This window comes from Lagopus leucura, unplaced genomic scaffold (assembly GCF_019238085.1).
Source record: "Lagopus leucura isolate 7727_CA_CO unplaced genomic scaffold, USGS_WTPT01 Super-Scaffold_100022, whole genome shotgun sequence".
In the NCBI taxonomy this organism is placed as follows: domain Eukaryota; kingdom Metazoa; phylum Chordata; class Aves; order Galliformes; family Phasianidae; genus Lagopus; species Lagopus leucura.
Window position 1 is genome coordinate 6,922,023 of NW_024962275.1, and position 20,251 is coordinate 6,942,273.

At 51.7% G+C, this 20,251-nt stretch overlaps 1 protein-coding gene across 3 annotated transcripts in view; it reads left to right on the forward strand.

The window, feature by feature from the left end:
• The window catches only part of ASTN2 (astrotactin 2), a 257,021-nt gene that overhangs the window by 48,333 nt on the left and 188,437 nt on the right, over positions 1-20,251 (forward strand). For all 3 annotated transcript variants that reach the window (XM_042878916.1, XM_042878918.1, XM_042878917.1), the window contains exon 3: positions 7,611-7,995. In XM_042878916.1, the coding sequence (XP_042734850.1) occupies positions 7,611-7,995 (385 nt within the window). The remainder of the gene's footprint in view (positions 1-7,610; positions 7,996-20,251) is intronic.

The following is a 20,251-nucleotide window of genomic DNA, read 5'->3' on the forward strand; positions in this document are numbered from 1 at the left end:
TCGGGGCACAGTGGGGACAAAGCTGCAGCAGCACATTACTGTGCTGGCAGCACAAGGCAGGCAGGGACAGAGCTGTCACTGTGTCCTCAAGCCATGCTGCTACCTCTCCTCCTCCCCACTCTGCTGCTGTCTCTGCCCAGGCAGCACTGGGCAGGCTGAAACTCAGCTTCCCTTAATTAAAGGTCTGTCTCCTCATCACAAGGACGTGGCTGTAATTAGAGCTGGATGCAAAGACTGCTCTGCACTGCATGGGAGCACAAGTGACAGCTCGCCCTGGTGAGCATCCCCCTCAGGTGGCACCAGCTACAGGGTGTCTCTGAGCTGCCCCTCCAGGTCCCTTCCTCCAAGCCATGCTGCAGAACAAGTTTGCTTGCTGTGGGCTCAGAAACAGTAACAGGTTTGCAGATGGGGTGCTCTAAATCCAGACCTGTTGAGCAGATCACTGCTCAGCACTCAGCCCATCTGCAGATGCAAGCATCTCGATGCCTGCCCAGCTCCTGTAGCATCCCATAGGGGGAAGAGGCATGTCGGAACAGGGGAAAGGTGTGGGCAGAAGCTGTGATTTCTGCCTTGTCCTTTGCTGGGTTGCAGAGCACAGTCGGATGCTGTGGTTGCTGTGTGTGGGGTGTGTGTCCCTCCTGCAGTGCCTGAGCTCCCAACAAAGCAGCGGTGGCGCTTGGGGCAGAGCAGTGCTTCGTGCTGCCTCTGTTCAGAAAGATGCTCGTTATGCTGAAATATTTGCACTTAAAGAAAACTGCCTGACCATATTTACACAATAGGTTGGATCGTTCCCAAAGCAGCTGCCAGCTGTTGGCTCAGTCATAAACCTTTAACAAACCCCACGGGCAGCGAAGGGAGCTTGTTCTTTCCTTCCCTACGCGCAAAAAAGCATCTTCCCATCAGCTCTCAGCTCTGTAAGTTTTCAAGTGTCCGTAAATAAACCGCAGGATCTTTCACAATCCTCCCATGTCTCATTGCTTTGTCCCATGTGCGGGTAGAAGTGACAGTGTGCCCCAATGCAGTGCACCTGAAGGCAGTGGGGACCCAAGGCACAGCGCTGGGCCAAGTGCAGGGCGCATCCCAGCTCTCCTTCCCCATTGCTGATGGATCTTTCAGGATACAGACAACAGTGATCCTAAGACGTCCTCCACTGTAACCCTGCTCTGTGATGCTGAATTTTTCCCCCTTCTTTGCTACCTTCTCTGGACGAGTGTGCAGGAGCTGGCAGCCCCACCGAGCTGGCTGGCTAATTGAGCAGAAGCGCTGTTGTAACGTGCCACTCACAGGCACTTGGAAGCTGGAGACACAATGTGAGTTGTGTTAATGTTCCCTCATCCGGAGATGTGCATCTCTTATTAGATTAATTTTTTTTAATATATGCAGAATATACAGTGGGAACGGTATTAATTCGCACTAATGGTTGTGAGATCCAGCGAGAATTAACCGCGTTTTTTTTTTGTAAATGAGTGGGAAGTGGATAAACACAATTATTACAAAAACAAAAAAGGCGCTGTTTGCTGCAGTGGTACATGGTACTCATTTATCTGACAAGTGTTCTTTACTTTTAATTATATTCCATCACTTGCTAGCAAATGCTCTGCTGGTAGATGCTGTAAGAATCCGAGTCGTGCGAGGGCTCACTGCGGTGCGGGGGGTTTGGTTGGAGGGGTGGCAGTGTGGATGGTAGGAGCTGCGAGCAGTGGGAATGCTGAGGTTTGGTTGGCCTTGCAGAGGGGCTGGAAGCAGCCAGGGTTTGCTGCATGGCTCCTGAAGGATGGGTGAGCTTGCCCACATCTCTCCTTCTCTGTTGCACCACTCCAGGCCATTTGCTGTGCCTGACGCCAGCGCTGCTTGGTGCATTGGGGCGAGGGCTGGTTTCTCTTTTCTGAAGCTCAAGGAGGGAAGGTTTAGATTGGATGTCTGGGGGAAGTTCTTCACAGACAGAGTGGTGAGTTGCTGGAACAGGCTGCGCAGAGAGGCTGTTGGTGTCCCTGGAGGTGTTCAAGACCGAGTTGGACGGGGCCCTGGGCAGCCTGGTCTAGTGCCAGATCTGGAGGTTGTTTGGCCCTGCCTGTGCCAGAGGAGTTGGAACTCGATGATCCTTGGGGTCTCTTCCAACTCAAGCCATTCTGTGATTCTCCATCAGGTGCCACAATGCTGTGTGGTTTTTTGGGGGGGAGAAGGCGCATGCTTGGGCAGAAGCTGTGGGAGCAGCAGTTGAAGCTTGGGTGCAGTAAAATCGTAGGATCGCAGAGTGGCTTGGGTTGGAATCATAGAATCATGGGATCACCGAGTCGTTAAGGTTGGAAATGACCTCTAAGATCACCAAGTCCAACCCCAAGCCACCCCACCATGCCTACTGACCACATCCCCATGGTTCTGGAACACCTCCAGGGACCCCATCACTCCCTGGGCAGCTGTGCCACTGCGTTATCACTCTGTAAGAGAAGAAATGTTTCCTAATATCCAACCTGAACCTTAAAGCCCATCCAGTCCATATCCCTGCCGTGCGCTGGGTGCCAGTACAGGCCAGCTGAAGAGCAGGAAGCAGCACACCCTGACTGGCCCATTATCCAGGTTCTCTGCCAGGGCTTGGGATGTGCCGTGTGGTCACCCAGCAGCCCAGGACACAGAACGCTGGAAGAAGCCCACCGGACGTCCCCTTAGCACAGGGGATGTGGTGGCCCTTCCTTTGAAAGCTTACCCGTTGATCCTTAGCTCAAGTGGCTTTTTTTTTCCCCTCTGCTTTATAATCTGACTAAAACACTGAGCAGGTCTCGGTGAGCCGAGCGGGAGGAGCACGTGAGCATCACTCAGCAGGGAAAGGGCTGGGGAGCTCCGAGCCTTTGTGTTTCTCAGCGATTTGCTCAGTCTGCCTGCGTTAGGGAACCGCCAGATCTCATGCATTTTAAAATCTTCCCTCTCCGAGGGCAGGCCCCGGGTTAGCAGGTCAGCCCAGCTAGGTGAGCCGTTTAGAGCGCATTAAAACCACAATTTATGCAATCTGCACTCAAGTGTTAGGAAGAGCTGGCAATCAGGTGCTTAATAAAATCACCTACAGCCCTCCTCTTTTGGCTCGCTGGAAATAAATGCCTTTTGTACATGATAAAAATGGATTAGGAGTCATTTGGAGTTGTTATCCGGGCGTGGGGCACGCGGGCGTGCGGTGCCATTGGGGCAGTGCTGGGGGAGCGTTCCAACTGCCAGCACTGGAGCATCTCCCGTGTGCCTGAGCTGATTGGCAGCTCCACTCCTTCTTTTTGTTTCTGTTCCCGAATGGAACTGCAAAACAAAATTCAGTGTGGCTTGGAGAAAAAAAAAAGAAGTAAAATTATATGGAAATGTGACTTTTTTCTGACTCTTTTTTTTTTTTAATGTGGAAGAGTCAGAGATTTTAAAGTTATGGTTCCCACAGCAACTGTAACTCTCATCTCTTGTACCTCTGCGATGCTTTGCAGGACTGTGTGTGCTATTAGATTTATGCCCAATGTGTTTATGTACAGCATAGCAAGCAGCATGTAAAGATGCATGGGCTGGCAGAGCGATGCTGCAGGAACACCAGGGCCAGATCCTGCACTGACCTGTGCCATGGAAGCATGGAGTCACTGGGGGTGGAAAAGACCTCCGAGATCATCCAGTCCAGCTGTCCATCTACCCCCACCATTCCCCATGCCCACTGATCACATCTCTGGTGTGGTGATCCCACCACTCCCCGGGCAGCCTGTACCAGTGCATCACCACTTTTTCTGAGCAGAAATGTTTCCTAATATCCAATGTGAGCCTCCCCTGGCACCAGTGGGACAGGGGGTTTCTGATCCCAGGCTGTGCTGCATGCACTGAGTTTGGAGGGAATGGGGGTCCTGATGGAGCACAAGCCTCTGCCTGGTGGAATGATGTTCACAGGGTTTCCATCCTGCAGTTCGCCATCACTTTGAGTTAAATTAATTAGAAATTAGTTGGAATGACAGCTCAGCAAAAACCTGGTGCAAGTGTTTGCTGCACCTGATCCTTGAAGTTGCTTTATTACAGCTTTGGGCCTGGAGAGGTTTGGGCATCCAGGTGTGAAGTTGGTCTGTGCTGCAGCATCGTCCCTGCTTTGGTGCATCTGCATTGAGCTGGAATGGGGTGAAAAGGCTGGAAGAGACTGGGGTGGAAGAGGTGCTGGAGGGCTGCATAACTCGTGATGAAACATAGGAAGGACAAAGTGAGGAGATCATAGAATCATAGAATGGCTTGGGTTGGAAGGGACCCCAGGGATCATCATATTCCAACCCCCCTGGCAGAGGTAGGGCCATCAACTTCCAGATCTGGCACTAGAGCAGACTGCCCAGGGCTCATCCAACCTGGTCTTGAATACCTTCAGGGACAGATTGAAGGACCAGAAGGGGCTGTGGGGTCTTGTTGGACCTCAGGGCTTCCCTGGAGCCTTTTATTTCTCACCGGAGTAAAGCATAACTTTTCTGAAAGCATCCAGCATTGGTATTAAAAAAAAATCAAAATAAAACTTGACAGTGATGGATAATCCACTACAACCCGTGGTAAATAGTTCTAGTGTTTAATTACCTGTACTGTCAGAAAGGGAAGAAAGGAAAAACTACAGTGTGGAGAGCTTGGAAGGACTGCATGGCCATCACTTGGCTCACAGCACAGCCCCTGTATGGGGTCAAGAGTTGGTTTGGGGCAGTGCTTGGAGGGGCTCTCACTGTTGAAGGGGTGCTCAGCACTGTGGGAAGGTCCATGGGAGCTCATTGCCCTGCAGTCAGCAGTTCTGCAGCCCACATCATTTATAAAAGCAGAACCAGAGAGTGGTGGAGTCAACCATCCCTATAGGTGTTGAGCACATGTGGAGATGTGGCACTGAGGGATGCAGTTGGTGGGCATGGTGGGGTGGGTTGGTGGCTGGGCTGAATGATCTTACAGATCAGTTCCAACCTTAATGACTCTGTGACTTGGCAGGGTCTGCAGGTAGCTTCCCCCAGCAGTTTTCCTTTGGTGCTTACCGTATAAATCACACCCTTGCTGCTTTCCACCTTCACCTGAGCCGTATTCCTGTGTTTGACCGCAAAGTTTTGCAGTGCTGCCCATGCCCTCTCCTCCCTCATGCCACATCCTTAGCAGGACCAACCCCAGTCCCCTCTTTGCTGTGCTCCCACCACCATGGCTGTACACCTGGGATGTGTCCACGTCCCCGCAGTGTCCGGGGTGTCACAGCTGCATGCAACCCGGGGCTCTCGGGAGAGCAGTGGGGAGGAAGGACATTACGCAGGAGAATATGCATGTTCACAGCTCACAGGATTAAAGGCCCATGTTCTTATCACTGCAGAACAGAGTATTATAAATCCAGCCTTAGCATACCAAATCCCCTCGCGGCTCGGCCATTGTTTGGGAATATTAAAAAGCTCTGAGACAGAAATAATCAGTTTCCGAATGACACATTGTCAAATAAAACATTTCTCATATTATCCCTTCCTTCCCCTTTCTCTCTCCCGCTCCCTCAGTTGGATAATTTAACATGAAAAATAGATTAAAATGAGGCTGGTTTGAATGCCTCCTAAGTTTGACTTTTCTTTCCCCTGGAAGCTCTCCCTGCGTGTGCACGGCGCTCTGACAAGCGGCTGTGATGCGGGGTCAGGGATGTGGGCAGAGCATGAAACTGAGATGCTGCTGAACGCCAGGGATTGGCACAGTTCCTGGGCACGTGGACCTGACCCAGAGCCACCCAGCGTATAGCAGGGCTGTGAGGCTGAGCACGGGACAGCAAGTAGTGTGGCAGAGCCCCGCTGCATCCCATGTGCAAGCTGAATTGGGAAAGTCAAACTAAGCAATGTCATCCCAAATCCTCCAGCCAGGCTCCCATTAGTGTCAGTTAGTGGAGGCAGAGGGCAGAGCAGCAGGATCCTCCTGCAGTACTGTCCACTGCCACCACCAACACCATCCCCCTGCATCCCCTGAGCTCCATCCCCAGCACACTCACTTCCCACGCCGCCTCTTTACAGATGAGCCTCCCTCTGCACGGTGCAGTGCTTTGTATTGTGTGCAGAAGAAATATTTGCATGTCTTCACGCTGCTCTTGCATGCTCTGTAAAGTTCCCAGCTATGGCATTCTTTGTGCCAAACAGATGCCTGCCCTGCCCCAGCTGCTGCATGTCACGCTGCAAAGCATCAGCTGCTCACACTGCTCCTGATTTACGTGCTTTGCTCATCTGCTGTGGGGTAACATTGCTTTGATGCTGCAGAGAGATGGAGGGGCCCAAGGTGGGGGAATGCACAGCTCCTGCTGTGGTTGTGTTGGTCTCCAGAGCAGGCAGGGCTGCCCCATGGAGGAGGCCACTTCCATGGAGACGTTGGTATGAAGGAAGTTTGTGCTTTTAGGTAATGATCTATGATTTTGATCATAGAATCATAGAATCGTGTAAGATCACCATGTCCAACCCCAACCCACCCCCACCATGCCCTCTGACCACGTCCCTCAGTGTCACATCTCCAAGTGTGATGAACACTTTTAGCGATGGTGACCCTGCTGCCTCCCTGCAGAGCTTGTTCCAATACCTGACAACTCTTCTGAGACAAAATGTTTTCCTAATATCCAGGCCGAACCTCCCCAGCTTTCTTGCCTTTCTCTGGACGCACTCCAGGGCCTCAGTGTTCTTGTAGTAAAAGGCCCAAAACCGAACACAGCATTTGAGATGCAGTCCCACCAGTGCCAGTCACAGGACAATCACCTCCCTGTTCTGCTGGCTGCACTATTGCTGACAGGATGCCATTGGCTTTTTTGGCCACCTGGGCACGCTGCTGGCTCATTTAATTAGGAGGTGTGGGAAGAGAGAGCTTGGCATTGAAGGTTGTGGTCTGGGATAGGGTGTGTTGTGCCCCTGCATGTAGCCACAACAATTCACCCAAAGGGTTGGCATGGGGGGCTGCACTCTGCTGCAAGGGTGACTCTGGCAAAGCTCCCTAAACATGTGAGCAAGAGGGAAGTCTTTAATTCTAACACAATTGATGGGATCACAGTTGTTCTGGAGAGCTGAGGATTTGGGTGCAGGATGCAGCTGTGGGATGCTCCTCAGAGCAGCAGCATCCAGAGGAGCCATGCAGGGGCCCTGCTCCATGGCCTGCCAATGTTGCTGGGTGGCCTCATCCTCTAGTTCTCAGGAGAGGAGGAGGGCTGGCTCTGGGAACAATGAGTGGCTTGGTTCTCTGTGCCCTGGAGGGTGGCAGTTGGGTGATGCCATTTGGTACATGGTCTTTTGCACGAAATGCTGTGTCTCTGCGGAGACTTTATGGCTCCCTTGTTGGTTGCTGGGTTGTTTTAATGAGTTTTTTGTCTCCTGAGCAGTGAGATGCGGATGGGAGATCCTTTCCCATCTCCTTGTGCAGGGCAGGCTGGCTTGGTATCCATGTACATTGCCTGATAGGACCAAGGGGATGAGGAAAGAGTTCCTGGAGTGGGCAGAGCTGAGCTGGGGATGTCATTGGGGTGTTAAGGATCTCCTCCAGGACCCTGCCTGGAGTTGATTAAAGGATTTTGCGTATGAGGAGAGCGAGCGCTGGTGGATGCTGCTCCTCAGCCATCCCTGTGTCTGCTGACGTGTCTCTTTGCTGTCCCACAGGGTGGGCTGATCGCTCTGCTCCTGCTCCTCTTGGTCTTCACAGTGGCTCTGTACGCCCAGCGGCGCTGGCACAAGCGCCGCCGCATCCCGCAGAAGAGTGCCAGCACCGAGGCCACCCACGAGATCCACTACATCCCCTCTGTGCTGCTGGGCCCCCAGGCCCGAGAGAGCTTCCGCAACTCTCGCCTGCAGGCCCACAACTCGGTCATCGGCGTGCCCATCCGCGAGACCCCCATCCTGGATGACTACGAGGACGAGGAGGAGGAGGAGACGCCGCAGCGGGCAGAACCCAGCACCAGGGAGGATGAGTTTGGCAGCCAGGTGACGCGGACGCTGGAGAGCCTGGGCCGGGGTGGGGAGGAGAAGCCTGACTACGAGAAGAAAGGTTGGTGGCTGTTCTGCCTGATCTTCCCCTCACCCTGTGCCCTCAGAGCGTCTGAGCTGCAGGGGGCTTCCTGATGAGGAAGTCCTGGATCTGCTGGTTTGTCCTGAGCGTTCATCTTCCAGCTGATTCCATAAAACCATTGAATGGTTGGGTTGGAAGGGACCATACAACCACGCAGACCCCATCCCTGCCCCTCAGCTCAGGTTACCCCCCCCAGCTCTGGCTGCCCAGGGCCCCATCCACAGCTTTGGGCCCCTGCATGGAGCCCACTCTAAGCAGCAGTGCCGGGGCCTCACCGTCCTCTGAGTAAACCATTTCCTCCTGACATCTCACTTAAATCTCCCCTCTTTTAGTTTAAAGCCCTTCCTCCTTGTCCTGTCACCATCCACTCTCATAAACAGCCATTCCCCCTCCTGTTTATAAGCTCCCTTCAAGTGCTTGAAGGCTGCAGTGAGGTCTCCCCAAAGCCTTCTCTTCTCCAGATTGAACAGTTCCCATATCTGGGGTTGCCCCAGCCCACGTGCAGCACCTCACACTCAGCCTTGTTGTGCCTCATTAGGTTCCTGTGGGCTCACTTTTCAGGCTGTCTGTGCCCCTGTGGATGGCATCCCTTCCATTATATCAGCTATTACACACCACTCCGCTTGGTGACATCAGCAAACTTGCTGAGGGTGCCCTCAATCCCACTGTCTGTCTCATTGACACTGTGACTTCTGGAAGCACCCAGAAATGAGGAGTTGGCTAGGGAGCAGGAGGAGCATTTCCCCACCAAGGAGAGTTGCTCTTTTGCCATGGGTTTGTGCAGTGTTGCACGAAGCAGCACTGTCAGTCCCACTACTCCGTCAGTGCTGATGAGCATTTGTTCCCATTCAGTCTGTGCTCCAGGCTTCCAAGCAGCTTGGGGATGCTGGGATCCCTGCTGACTTCTTGCTGTAGGTGAGCACTGGCACATGGGCATCAATCAGCCTGGCTTTATTCTCTAGGTGGCAGAAATGCTCATTTCGTTGCTGTCAGGTAGTGCATCAATTCCAGCATAGAACATGTCAGTGGGGCCCTGCTGAGCAATGTTGCACCTCAGAGAGCTGCTCCACAACGCTGCGTTTTCCAGGGGCACCAAAACATTCCCTGTGTTTTATTCTATGAGCCATCAGGCAATGATCCTGGAGTTCTTAGGGTGCCGGAATGGGTTGGAGCTCAGGTCCCTTTGGGCTTCCCCTCCAGGTAAGGCAGTGTGGTGCTGGGGTTGGGTGCAGCAGGACAGACAGACAGGGAGCTGTGTGCCATGGGCTCCTGCCTGGAGAAGAGCAGCGCTTTCCCCAGCGTGTCTGGGCTAATGCAGATTTGATTGCTTGCTTTTTTAAAGTCTGTCTCTGGGAAAGTGTATCGCCCACCTCCGCTTATTGAAATATCATTAGAAGCAGTTTGATGTAGTTAACCTGCAACGTGGTGAAATGCGTTGGAATAAACAAAAGCGAAGCGCGTTGGTGCTAATTGCTGAGCGACTGCAGCAGGAGTGGGGATGGGCACAGGGAAGTGGTTCTGCTTTCTGCTCACAGTGTGCATCCATCCTTGGGAGCGTGTCCTGCTCCTGTGCTGTCCCCATTGGGTAGCAGAGATGGGGACAGGGACCCCAGAGCTTGGCTCCTGGAAAGCAGCCCCACACACATGGCATTGGAGGCTGCTCCTTACAGCTCTTTCCCCCTTCCTCTTCCAGGCAGGGCTGTTACAGCAGTGATGGTTATAGCTCCAACAACCCAGGGATCCTCCTGATGTCCTCACGCACTGCTCGGAGCATCCCTGTTGGCGTCCTCCTTTGTGGCTCTCATCGGCTCGTGGGGTTAAGAGGTGCTCCCCCAACCCTCTGCACGGTGAGAGCGAACAAATGAAGGCCTTCATGTACTGTAACTGAGCTGCCTCTTTTATTCTTTCATATTCTCTTCTTTGTTTTGCTTTTCTATAAATTATTTAGAGTTGTGTGAGAGGGGGAGACAGCAGTAACTGCATTTCAGTGCTCTTCAAAACATAATAGTAAACAAGATCTAGGGCAGAATATTAAACTATCTCAGGGCTTCAGGAATTGGCAATAAAGTAATTCTTGTGCTGTATGCAGAAGACCCAAACCAGGGCTGTGGGCTGGGACAGGCTGCCCTAGGCCTGCTGCTATCCATGCAGTGCTGAGTTCTCCCATCAGGACACCATCATGCGTTACACCTGGACTTGAGGAGAGATTTTAGTGAGATACTGGGAGGAAATGTTCTACTCAGAGGGCGGTGAGGCCCTGGCACTGCTGCCCAGAGCTGTGGGTGGCATCCCTGGAGGTACCCAAGGCTGTGGATGGGCCCTAGGCAGCCTGAGCTGGGGGGCAGTGAGCCCATGGCAGGGGTTGGGACTGGGTGATATTTAAGTTGTCTTATATTTAAGTTCTCTTCCAACCCATCCTCTCTGTGGTGCTATTCATGTGCTTTGTACTCAGCCCTCCAGCTGCTTTGCACGTGCCTGGGAGCAGCACAAATTCAGGATGTGTCAGATGTACCATGGATGTGCTGCCTGCCAGCAGGCAGTGGGTGCAGTTGGGCTTCCCTGGGGATGTGCAGGTGGGATGTTGCAGATAACATGTGCCCACCGATCCCCAGGGGGAAATCAGGGCTGTTGAGGCACAGTTTCACAGGTGGCTTTGAGATGGATGTGGCAAGGGAGTCCCAGCTGGGGCCTGGCCCGGGGCTGCATTTGTATGGGTGCAGCAGGTTTGGCTGCGGAGCTGTGCCTGTGAGCCTGGCAGCGCCCAAGGGAGAAGCTGCGTGTGGTGCCTAATGTGGTGATAAGACATCAGCTGGGACTTGTCAGCAGGCTCCAAATGCTATCATTGCTGGGGCTGTCACCAAAGACTCTTTCAAGTGTCAGTTCCCGACGTTAATTACCAGGGATGGCAAATGCAATGAAGATGGAGTGCCTCGCCTCGCCCTCACCTGCCTGTGCCACTCGCTTCTCCCACGTGCCGGGCAGTGATTGATTTGCAGGTGCTGGTGCTTTCCATCCCTTGGGATTCCTGCACGCTCAGTTGCCCTTGCCACACAGAGGAGTGCTGTGCTCCCTGCTGGATGGTCAACTCTGTGATGTTACAGCCCTGAGGAATGGGTGCGGAGCAGCCGGTGGATCCCACAGCACAGATATCTGCTGTGCTGAGTGTGGGTGCAGCCAGTGCAAACACGCAGCACCAAATGTCCCCCTGCCTGCTCAGGCGATGCGCTGCAGCTGGCACAGCGCAAACAAACACGGGAGCAGTGTGCTGAATAATGACATCTAGCAACAAGCGTGTAGCAGTGATAAAGTTAATGAAATTACAGGTTCTGACCTGATACCAGGCTCTGCAGCGGGTTGATAAACAGCAGGGCAAAGATGAGATGTTTATTTCTCCCCAGCTGCAGCCTGTAATCTGGATGCACTGAGCGGGGACATTAACATTATTGCTGTTATGCAAAATCATTTTTGATTTGGGGGGGAAAAAAAAAAAAAAAAAAAAAAAGTAGAAAGAAAAATTCCCCCAACTGCCTGGAAAATGGAAAACTGACAGAATGAGAATTGCAGTAGGAGCACAAAGTGACCTCGTGACATTGCACAGAGCCCTGATGAATTTAGACAGAAGAAAAATCTAAGGCAGTTTAGGAAGAGGGAAAGTAGTTTTTTTTATTAACATATTAATATGAGGGAGAGAGAGGGCAATAGGCAGCTCTAATTAGCTGAAAGGAAGCCTGTGTGCTGGCATGGAAAGGGAGCTGTGTGGTCTCCCTGCAGTTTTGGGGTTGTCTATGGCACCTGGCTGGAACCAAGTGATCTTCGAGGTCTTTTCCAATCCAAGGCATTCTGTGATTCTGTGAATTAGAACCTTGGGGTTTGTACCTCCTGGATAGCATGTGTCCAAACCCACGTGTCCAAACCAGCCCCATGTGGACGAACGTGGATAGAGCCCAGCAAGTGTGGCTGTGGGGTTGTCCTGGATTCCCTGGGCCCTCTGTGGGGAGGGATGCCAGTGATGGGCCATGGGGAGGAGACTTTGCCTTACCAGGATCAGGGGCAGTGAGAGCCCAAGATCCTGCCTGGTGAAATCTGGGCAGTGCTGGCTGCCAGCAGTGCTGGTGCTCAGTGCCGTGATGGATCAGAGGTGTGGTCATGACACCATCCTGAACCTACAGCTCGAGGCCTTTCTTTTAACCTGCTGCAGTAACGTGATAGATCTCTGACATTTCCCTTCCTTAATCCATGGAGACCCAATCCAGGTTGAGTGCTGTGGGGCCTTGGAGATGAGTTTAAAGACAGGGACTGAACTGGAGGTGATGCCCATGGGACCAGGACCAGGACATTGCTCTCCATGGTGTGGATTGCCCCGTGGTGCTCACCCCACCACCATAGGGCTGAGGGCTGGAGGTTTGCTCCTGCTGGCAACTGTAAAGCTCTGCGAGTCATGGCTCTACCAGAGGCTTCCTGAGCCTTCAATGAATAAAATGATGGCTTACCATTAGCTGGAGCTGGGAACAAAAAGGAATGGTACATCAGACTGGTATCTGATGCATCCAGTCTTCTTTTCAGTGACCTAATGGGATCGTGACCCTCTCTGTATTTGATCAGCTTTTCCCAGATCTCATCCCCGCCAGCTCCTTGCGTAATTTACAGAGACCTTTGACAAATGTGTATTCACGCAGGCTGTGTGGCCACGGTGCAGAAGATTTTCTGCACTCTGCTCATTCCTGGCTGCAAAAAAAAAACAACCCAAAAAACAAAAACCCACTGCAAATTCCAGTTCAGAAAAACTCAACATATATGGGGCCCAACAGGGTAGGAAATGGGTACCAATTCAGGAGAGCATTTTGTCATGTGCTTAGCCAGCATCTCCTGTTATCAGAGCAATTAAGCATGTCTTTAAGTGCAGCGTGCTTAATTCTGCTTGATTTGAGTGGATTGCTGAAGAGAAATGGAGAGAATGGGCGACCCAGTTGCAGAGGTGGCAAGGGGTGTGCCAGTGGATCTTTTGGCTTATTAGTGATGCCAGCTGTATCTTAATGCTAATTCAAAAATGCATGTAGCTGACAGGGAAAAGCTTTGCTTTCCAGAGAGATAAACATAGTCGTAATTAATGTATTAATTGCCTTTTGAACCCTAAGGATGGCTGCCAGGGTGGAGTTCCAGATTGTTCTGATTACCCCTTCACTAGGATTGGATCAGCCTCAAAGATGGGTTCTTCCCACCAGGGCTCACCCCAAGGAGAGCTGGATGGTTCCATGCCCACAGTGTGCCTGTGTGCTCAGGGATGGGACAGCCCAATGACAGCAGGCTCCCAGGGTGGGATTGCTGACACGGTGTTGTTTTTCCACCCCTGCCTTTGCTGTTGCTTTATCCCACTGACTGATTTTGTGAGACAGGGGAGGGGAGAAGCAGATGGAAAATCAGCTTCTTGATGGTGCTGTGGGGAATGGAAGAGGAAAAGGGGTGTTTTAATATTCCAACACTTTGCTGAGCATCCCAGAGGGATGGTGGCTTCGTGATGTCTGTATCACAGTGTTGTGACACCCCAAACCCACGGCTACCAAGTGCAAAGGGAAGGGCCCTTTGGGGGCCAAATTTGGGTGACTTTTGGTCCCCCAGCTCTTCAGCTTGGGGTTATGTTGGTTTTATGGGGCTGTCTCAGCCCCTCAGTGCTGCTGGAGATGCCGTGACAGCTTTGTGTGCAGGAGCCCTGAATTCCCCAGGTGCCCAAAGTGCTTTTCATCCAGGCGAAATCACCAGCGCGCAGGAGATGAGCTGTGAAGTTCTGGCTGTCCAAGGAAAACAAGCCATCAGGAACTATATTTCTATAAATGCCAGGCTCGCGTTGTTCATCACTTTATGCATAACTATGAATGTTTGATAACATGCTGCATTATTAAAGGCATAGCTGGGTTGTAGACCAGTTGTTGACCAGGATAAGTTTCAAGAAGATTGTTTTTTTCCTTGCCTGATGCGAAACATAAAAAGTAATGTGGTGGCTTTTTATTGTCCTTGAGACCTGAACATCCTCCCCACTAGGGCTTTCCACGCTGGGTCTGCCCCATGGTGTGCTGTGTCTGCATTGCTGGGAGCTGGAATCTGTCCCTAGTGCTGTCCTTCCATCTGTAACATGGTGTTGGCATGGGAGAACCTGCCCTCAGCTCCTGAGGTTGGAGTGAACAGGGAAAGAGGGCTGCAAGGAGGGAGGAAAACATGCAGTGTTCCCATTTCTGATGGAAATCAATCGGTGCTGGGGGCTTTCAGGCAGCTCCTGGGATGCTTTGCTTGGTTTGTGTCACCCATGATGGGAGCAGTGGGTTTTCTCAGCCTCAGGATGTGAGTGCATGGCCGTGGGCACTTAGTTACCTTGGTGTTCAGAATCATAGAATGGTTTGGATTGGAAAGGACCTCAGAGGTCATGTAGTTCTAACCCTGCTGCTGAGGGCAGGATTGCCAGCTGCTACTTCAGACATCATGGCTCAGGTGCTTGGTGTGCTGGTGCTCACCTCAGCAATGGTTCTGGGCTTGGAAGGTGAGCTGCTGAGGCAGCCCTTGGTTCTGTTGCCATGTCCCCTTCCAACCAGCTGTGCTTTCCATGGCCATGCCACATATCCCACCCATGCCCGCTGCCCACGACCTGAGATCCCCAGAACTCCCCTTCCTCCTGCCCTGGAGCTGAGCTCGTGGCTTCCTTGGGCATCTGGGGATGAGCTTCATCTTGCCCTTGGTTTTGCATTAATTTATGGAGCTGGAAGGAGAAAGGAGGGCTGCTGGAGTTCAGTGCTGTGTGCTCAGAGCAGTCAGTTCTCCCTCCTGCTACGCAACATTAACCTGGGCTGCTTCGTGCGCCCATTAGCACCAAATGGGGAAGCTTCCTCCAGAGTGTTTTTATTTAACTTTTCAATTATTTTATAACTTGAGGAGTATTAGCTGCTGCTGAGGGTCTGCCCATCTTCCTGCTCCTCTCTCTGCTCGTTGCATAAGCTAAAAAGTTATGGTGTCTCGTAAAATAGGTAAGTGAAGGGTTTTATTAGGCTGGAGATGTGGGAAGCAGAGCACCTGGTGGCCTGGATCTTTCAGTGCTGGGGCAGAGAGAGCTGGAGCAGGCTTGGAGGAGCAGCATCCTGTTTGCCAAGGGCTTTTCTTTGCTGTGATTCCATCAGGAGGAGAAATGGGCCAAGGGGATGAACGCTCTGTTAGTGGCAGGGGAGAGCTGTGCTAGAAAAAAGTCTTTGCCCCGTAGGAAGAGCTGAGGATTTCCTATGGAGAAGCAGCCCTTGGGGAGGTCAGATAGGCTGAGATGGTGGTTCTATAGCAGGCAGAGCTGGGGCTGTTGGACCATGGCACATGAGCTTTGATCTTTCACAATGTGTTTATAATTATACTGCATTATCTTAATTACCAAAATGGAAAGTCAGGAGCGTGACAAAGGGAAGGGAAAGGCAGAAGGAAGAAATGCAGGGAAAGGAAGGGGTGACAAATAACTCACAGCCTGTGTGGACGGGGCTGCGATTGTGGTCGGAGCTGGAAGTGATGCTATTAATACCACGCTTATTCATTTCATATAATAAAAATAAAAAAAACGGGAGCTCTTTGCAATTACCCAATTCCAAATGAAATTAACATTCCGTGGCATTTTCCAGTAAACGGTTAGTTTGCACACATGAGTGGAGGCAATTAGCTGGCAAGTGATTGAGCGCCGTGACTGGAGAGAGGATGAGGAAGGTGGGGGCACTGGGTGCTGGGGAGGGGGTGCGTTTTTTCTTACAATCAGGGTGTTTTTGAAGTCAGCCTGTCTCCTGTGCATCACAGGCACCTACGAGCTCCTCCAGTTCTGGCTTTTCCAAAGGAGAAGGAGCACTGAGATGAACCTCCAGACGTGTGTAGGGGTCACAGCTTTGCAGCAGGTAACTGCTGGTTCCAAACCCAAAGGGCTGCGGGTTCTCCCCTGTGCCCGCTGTGGGACCACGCTGGGCAGCACTGCTCCCATCACCACTCACATCCCCCCTCCCCAGGCTGTTTTAAAGTCCGGCGGAGACTTTTCTCCACGTTTGCTGAACTGCTGAAAACTTGTGATCGTATCAGGACTCCTTCCTGCCTCGTACCAGATAAGGACAGTGCTGGCTTGGAGCCCGGAGCCGAGGGTGGTAGGGAGTGGGGTAGGGAAGCATCAGCTCATGAATATATGAAGGAGGAAAGTACATTTGTTCGGTTTCCTTCAAAGGAGACATCTCGGTGGAAGTTTTATCTCTTCTTCTGCCTCCTTCCCCCTCCAATTTGCAATTACAATTAGGTTTCTTTTTTTACGTATAAAAAATCTATTTTTATATAGCAAGAGATTTATTAGTGGATATAATGATCTATTAATGTATGTTAGGGAAAAGGAGATGTGTGCATCACAGGAGCTGCTTGGTCCCCTGAAATGAAACTCTGTGCTATCTGGCTGTGTTTTCTTCCCAATCAGTGTAGAGCAGTTGTACAAATCTCCCACCTTCATCACAAAGGCTATGGCATAATTACCCAATTTTATGCTTGTAAAACTCTCTGCTTCCTGGAGCTCAGTACCTTGAGGGTGGCACTGTTGAAAATCAGTCCACATCCCAGTTTCAGAACAAACACTGCTGCTTATTTCATGCTTCGGAAAACAACGAACACCTGTTATGTAGAGGTGGTGAGAAAGCAGGGTTTCCACCATGCAAAGAACTTCCAGCATTGTGAAATTTGTGCCTATCCCCGGAAAGAGTAGGAAGGTTGATTTTTTAAATGCTTTGTGAAATAGAAGTCTCCAAAAGGTTGACCCCAAACCATTAAAGTAAGCGTGTGGAAACTCAGAGAGCTCATAAAATCATAGAATGACCTGGGTTTAAAAGGGCCATGATGATCATCTAGTTTCAACCCCCCTGCTATGGGCAGGGTTGCCAACCACCAGGCTGGGCTGCCCAGAGCCTTGAGTTGGTTTGCACAGAGGAATTATGACAGTATTGAAGTGTTGTAGGGGTCTGACACATACCTACACAGTGCATGATGGCCATAAAGGTGCGTTGGGATTTCAGAGTCAGCACTGCAGGAGAGCACCACCTGTCAAATTGGGGGCTATACTGGAAATAGTGGGGGCATTGGTGAGAGGGAAGGAGCTGCTCTTGGAGAGGAGTTAGCTCTGAGATGAGACTGCATCGCACACGCAGCCACAGGAGCAGCAGAAATGCATGCAGAAGTCAGAATGAGCGAGGATGCAAAAAAGACCTCAAACTCAATTTCTAATTGTGTCCGGACGTTTCTGTTTAATCCCTAATTGAGTTTGATGTGCTGCTGGGAAACGTTGCGATCGCAGCATCGCGGTGCGTTCAGCTGTGCTGCTCTGGAGCTGCTCTGCACAGAGCTGAGGAATCACTGCGCTGCTTGCAGTCTCCCCAAAGCATGAGATGAGGAAGATGCAGCTCTCCTGGTTTGCTGTAAGGCCCACGAACACTGAAATGAGTTCTTCCGCTTCTCATCCTGGTAGCAAAGGGTTTCTATCCCCACATCACTCGTACTGCTCTGTTGATGGCTTTTTTTTCTTGGTGATTTTTAAGCCAAATAACATATTTTCCCGCTGCAATTTGTGCCAGCAAAAAAAAAAAAAAAAAAAAAAAAGGGAGAAATAAAGGCTATTGAGTGGAATTGTTTTGTGGGAGATGTGCAAACGAATAGGGGAGCCATAAGGAGAGCAAATCGCTTTCAAAATAGCATATGGGGGTGGATGGGAAGGAGGTGTGCAATGGGAACGTGTAATGTGCTTTACAAAGGTACGGTGACCTTCAGCTGTGTCCTCAAATCACTGACGGGGATGGAAGCCGAACTGGAGGAAGTTGGGAGCCTCATGTTTCCTCTGTGAGCTTGGCAGGGGGGCGGCTTTGTGCTGCCAAGGCATTTTTGGGTTGGGGTGAGATGGAGGTAGTGGTGGTGCCGTGCCAAGGCTGGGGTGGATCTCACCACCACCTCTGCTTGGCTTCAGAAACGCCCCACGTGGTGATGAAAATGTGAGCTCAATGGTTCTGATGAATTCATCTCCTTTACCTTAGAAACCAAGGCAGGAGGGAAGGCGATCTGGGAGGCTGTGCTCAATGAGAGGGCAGTCGGCTTGTGGGCAAAGCTGCTTCCCAATGGGCTGATGCTGCCAATGTGAGGAGGGGATGGAGATGGGGATGGACAGTGGGGGTGAAGATGGGAAGTGGGATCAGGATGGAGTAGGGAATGGAAAGCAGCAGAGCAGTGTCTAGCATTAATATCCCAGGGTAATCCTGGGGCATTGCTCTGATGGAAGCTTTGCACTGCTCCATCATAGTGATGTTCTCATCCTTTTGTGAGCAGTCAAAACCTCCCTGTAGACATGAATGCCAAGCCTGTGTCTGCTGAAGGAGAGACCTAGGCAGGACACCATGGAAGCCAGGCTTCAGCAGTGGGCCCAGGAGAGCCTCATGAGGTTCAGCAAATGCTGACTGGTGGCAATCCCCACTACCAGTACAGGCTGGGGGATGAAGGGAGGCACAGCCTTGCCTCCTAGAAGGAGAAAATATTTAAATCAGATGGAAAAAGTTTTTTATGATGAGTAGTGAAGCACTGGCACAGGTTGCCCTGGGAGGTGGTGGATGCCCCATCTCTGCAGACATTCAAGGACAGGCTGGACAGGGCTTTGAGCACTTGGTCAACTGTAGGTGTCCCTGGTCATTGCAAGGGAGTTGGACCAGAAGACCTTGAAAGGTCCCTTCCAACTCAAATAATTCTATGCTTATATGATTCTATGAGATCATGGGCTCCTCTGTCCCCGTGCAGCCCCACAAGAGGTGATGGGCAGTGCTCTCAGCATGGCACTGTGCTCCTGTGAGACCCTTCCATGCTCTTGAATTCCCCAATGATGACGTCTGAGGGGGATCCTGCACTGCAGAGTCGTATGTTGCTTGCCCTAAATCTTGAATTTGAAAGCTCTCCCATTGAAGGGTGTTGGGGGACTCTGATTTGTGATGTCTGGGGGGATCTGGTGCTGAATAGTTGCAGCATGTAGTGTGCATGGTCCCTGATGCTGCCCTCTCTCCAGAGCTCTCCTGAAATATTTCCTATCTCCAGCACTCACTGGGCAGTGATTTTGATCCTTTCCTTTCTGAGCTGCTGGATTTGTGCAGCACCCTCCTCGTGTGCCTGCAGGCTGAGGTCCTGGAGTTCCTGCATGGACAGGGAGCAGCAGCTGCTCTGCTCTATCCCCATGCAATAGCCCTGGTGGATTTTCAGCACCTTCTTCAGCATCCTGGAATGGGGAGGGCATGGCTGTGGATGCTGGGAGACCCTGCTGCCTGTCTGCAGGAATGTAAGGTAGAAGCCTTCCCCATCAGCATTGCCACCCTTCCTGCTCCCTTCCCCTCCCACCCTCAGCACTTGGGGAGGAGGAGAGGAGTGGGGGGCTCTTTGTGCTGGCACTGCATGGTCAGGGCTCTCCTTCCTTGTCAGTTTCAGAGCCTTCTCCATCCCCTCATTTAAGCTCGTGTAGGGTTACAAGCTCCCTATCCTGCATGTCCATCTCCCCATTCTGCACTGGTGCATCTCTGCATGTGCTGCATAGGGAATCCCTATGGCCCTAAATGGGCACAGGTGTGCTGTGGGCAGGGGGAGCTCCGGGAGCTGATCTGAGGCTCCAGGACTCTTTTGATGGAGGCAGAGGTCACGCTCCACTAATGAGTTTATTCAAGTTGCTGACAGAGGCCAAGCTATTTGTTAAACCTGGGCGACCTCTGTGGCCTTCTAGAGGGCAGACCTTTTGATCCCAAATTTCATCTTTGCCATTTGCAAACATATTCATTGCTTCTGCCTGCTGTGTGGGCGTGCAATGGGTTTCATACGACAGTTCTGTTTGGAGTTATTTTTTTGGCATTACTGGATGATGGGGCAGAGCAAACCCTCACCTGATCTTCCCTTGGTGCAGCTCCATGCTGTCCCCTTGGGTTCTGTTGCTGTCACCAGAGAGCAGAGATCAGTACTGCCCCTTTGCTCCCTGCGAGGGCTTGCAGGATGCCATGATGGGCTGCAGGTTGCTATGAGGACTGCAGGATGCCATGATGAGCTGCAGGATGCTGTGAGGGGCTGCAGGATGCCATGATGGGCTGCAGGATGCCATGATAGGCTGCAGGATGCTGTCAGGGGCTGCAGGATGCTGTGAGGGGCTGCAGGATGCCATGATGGGCTGCAGGATGCCATGATGGGCTGCAGG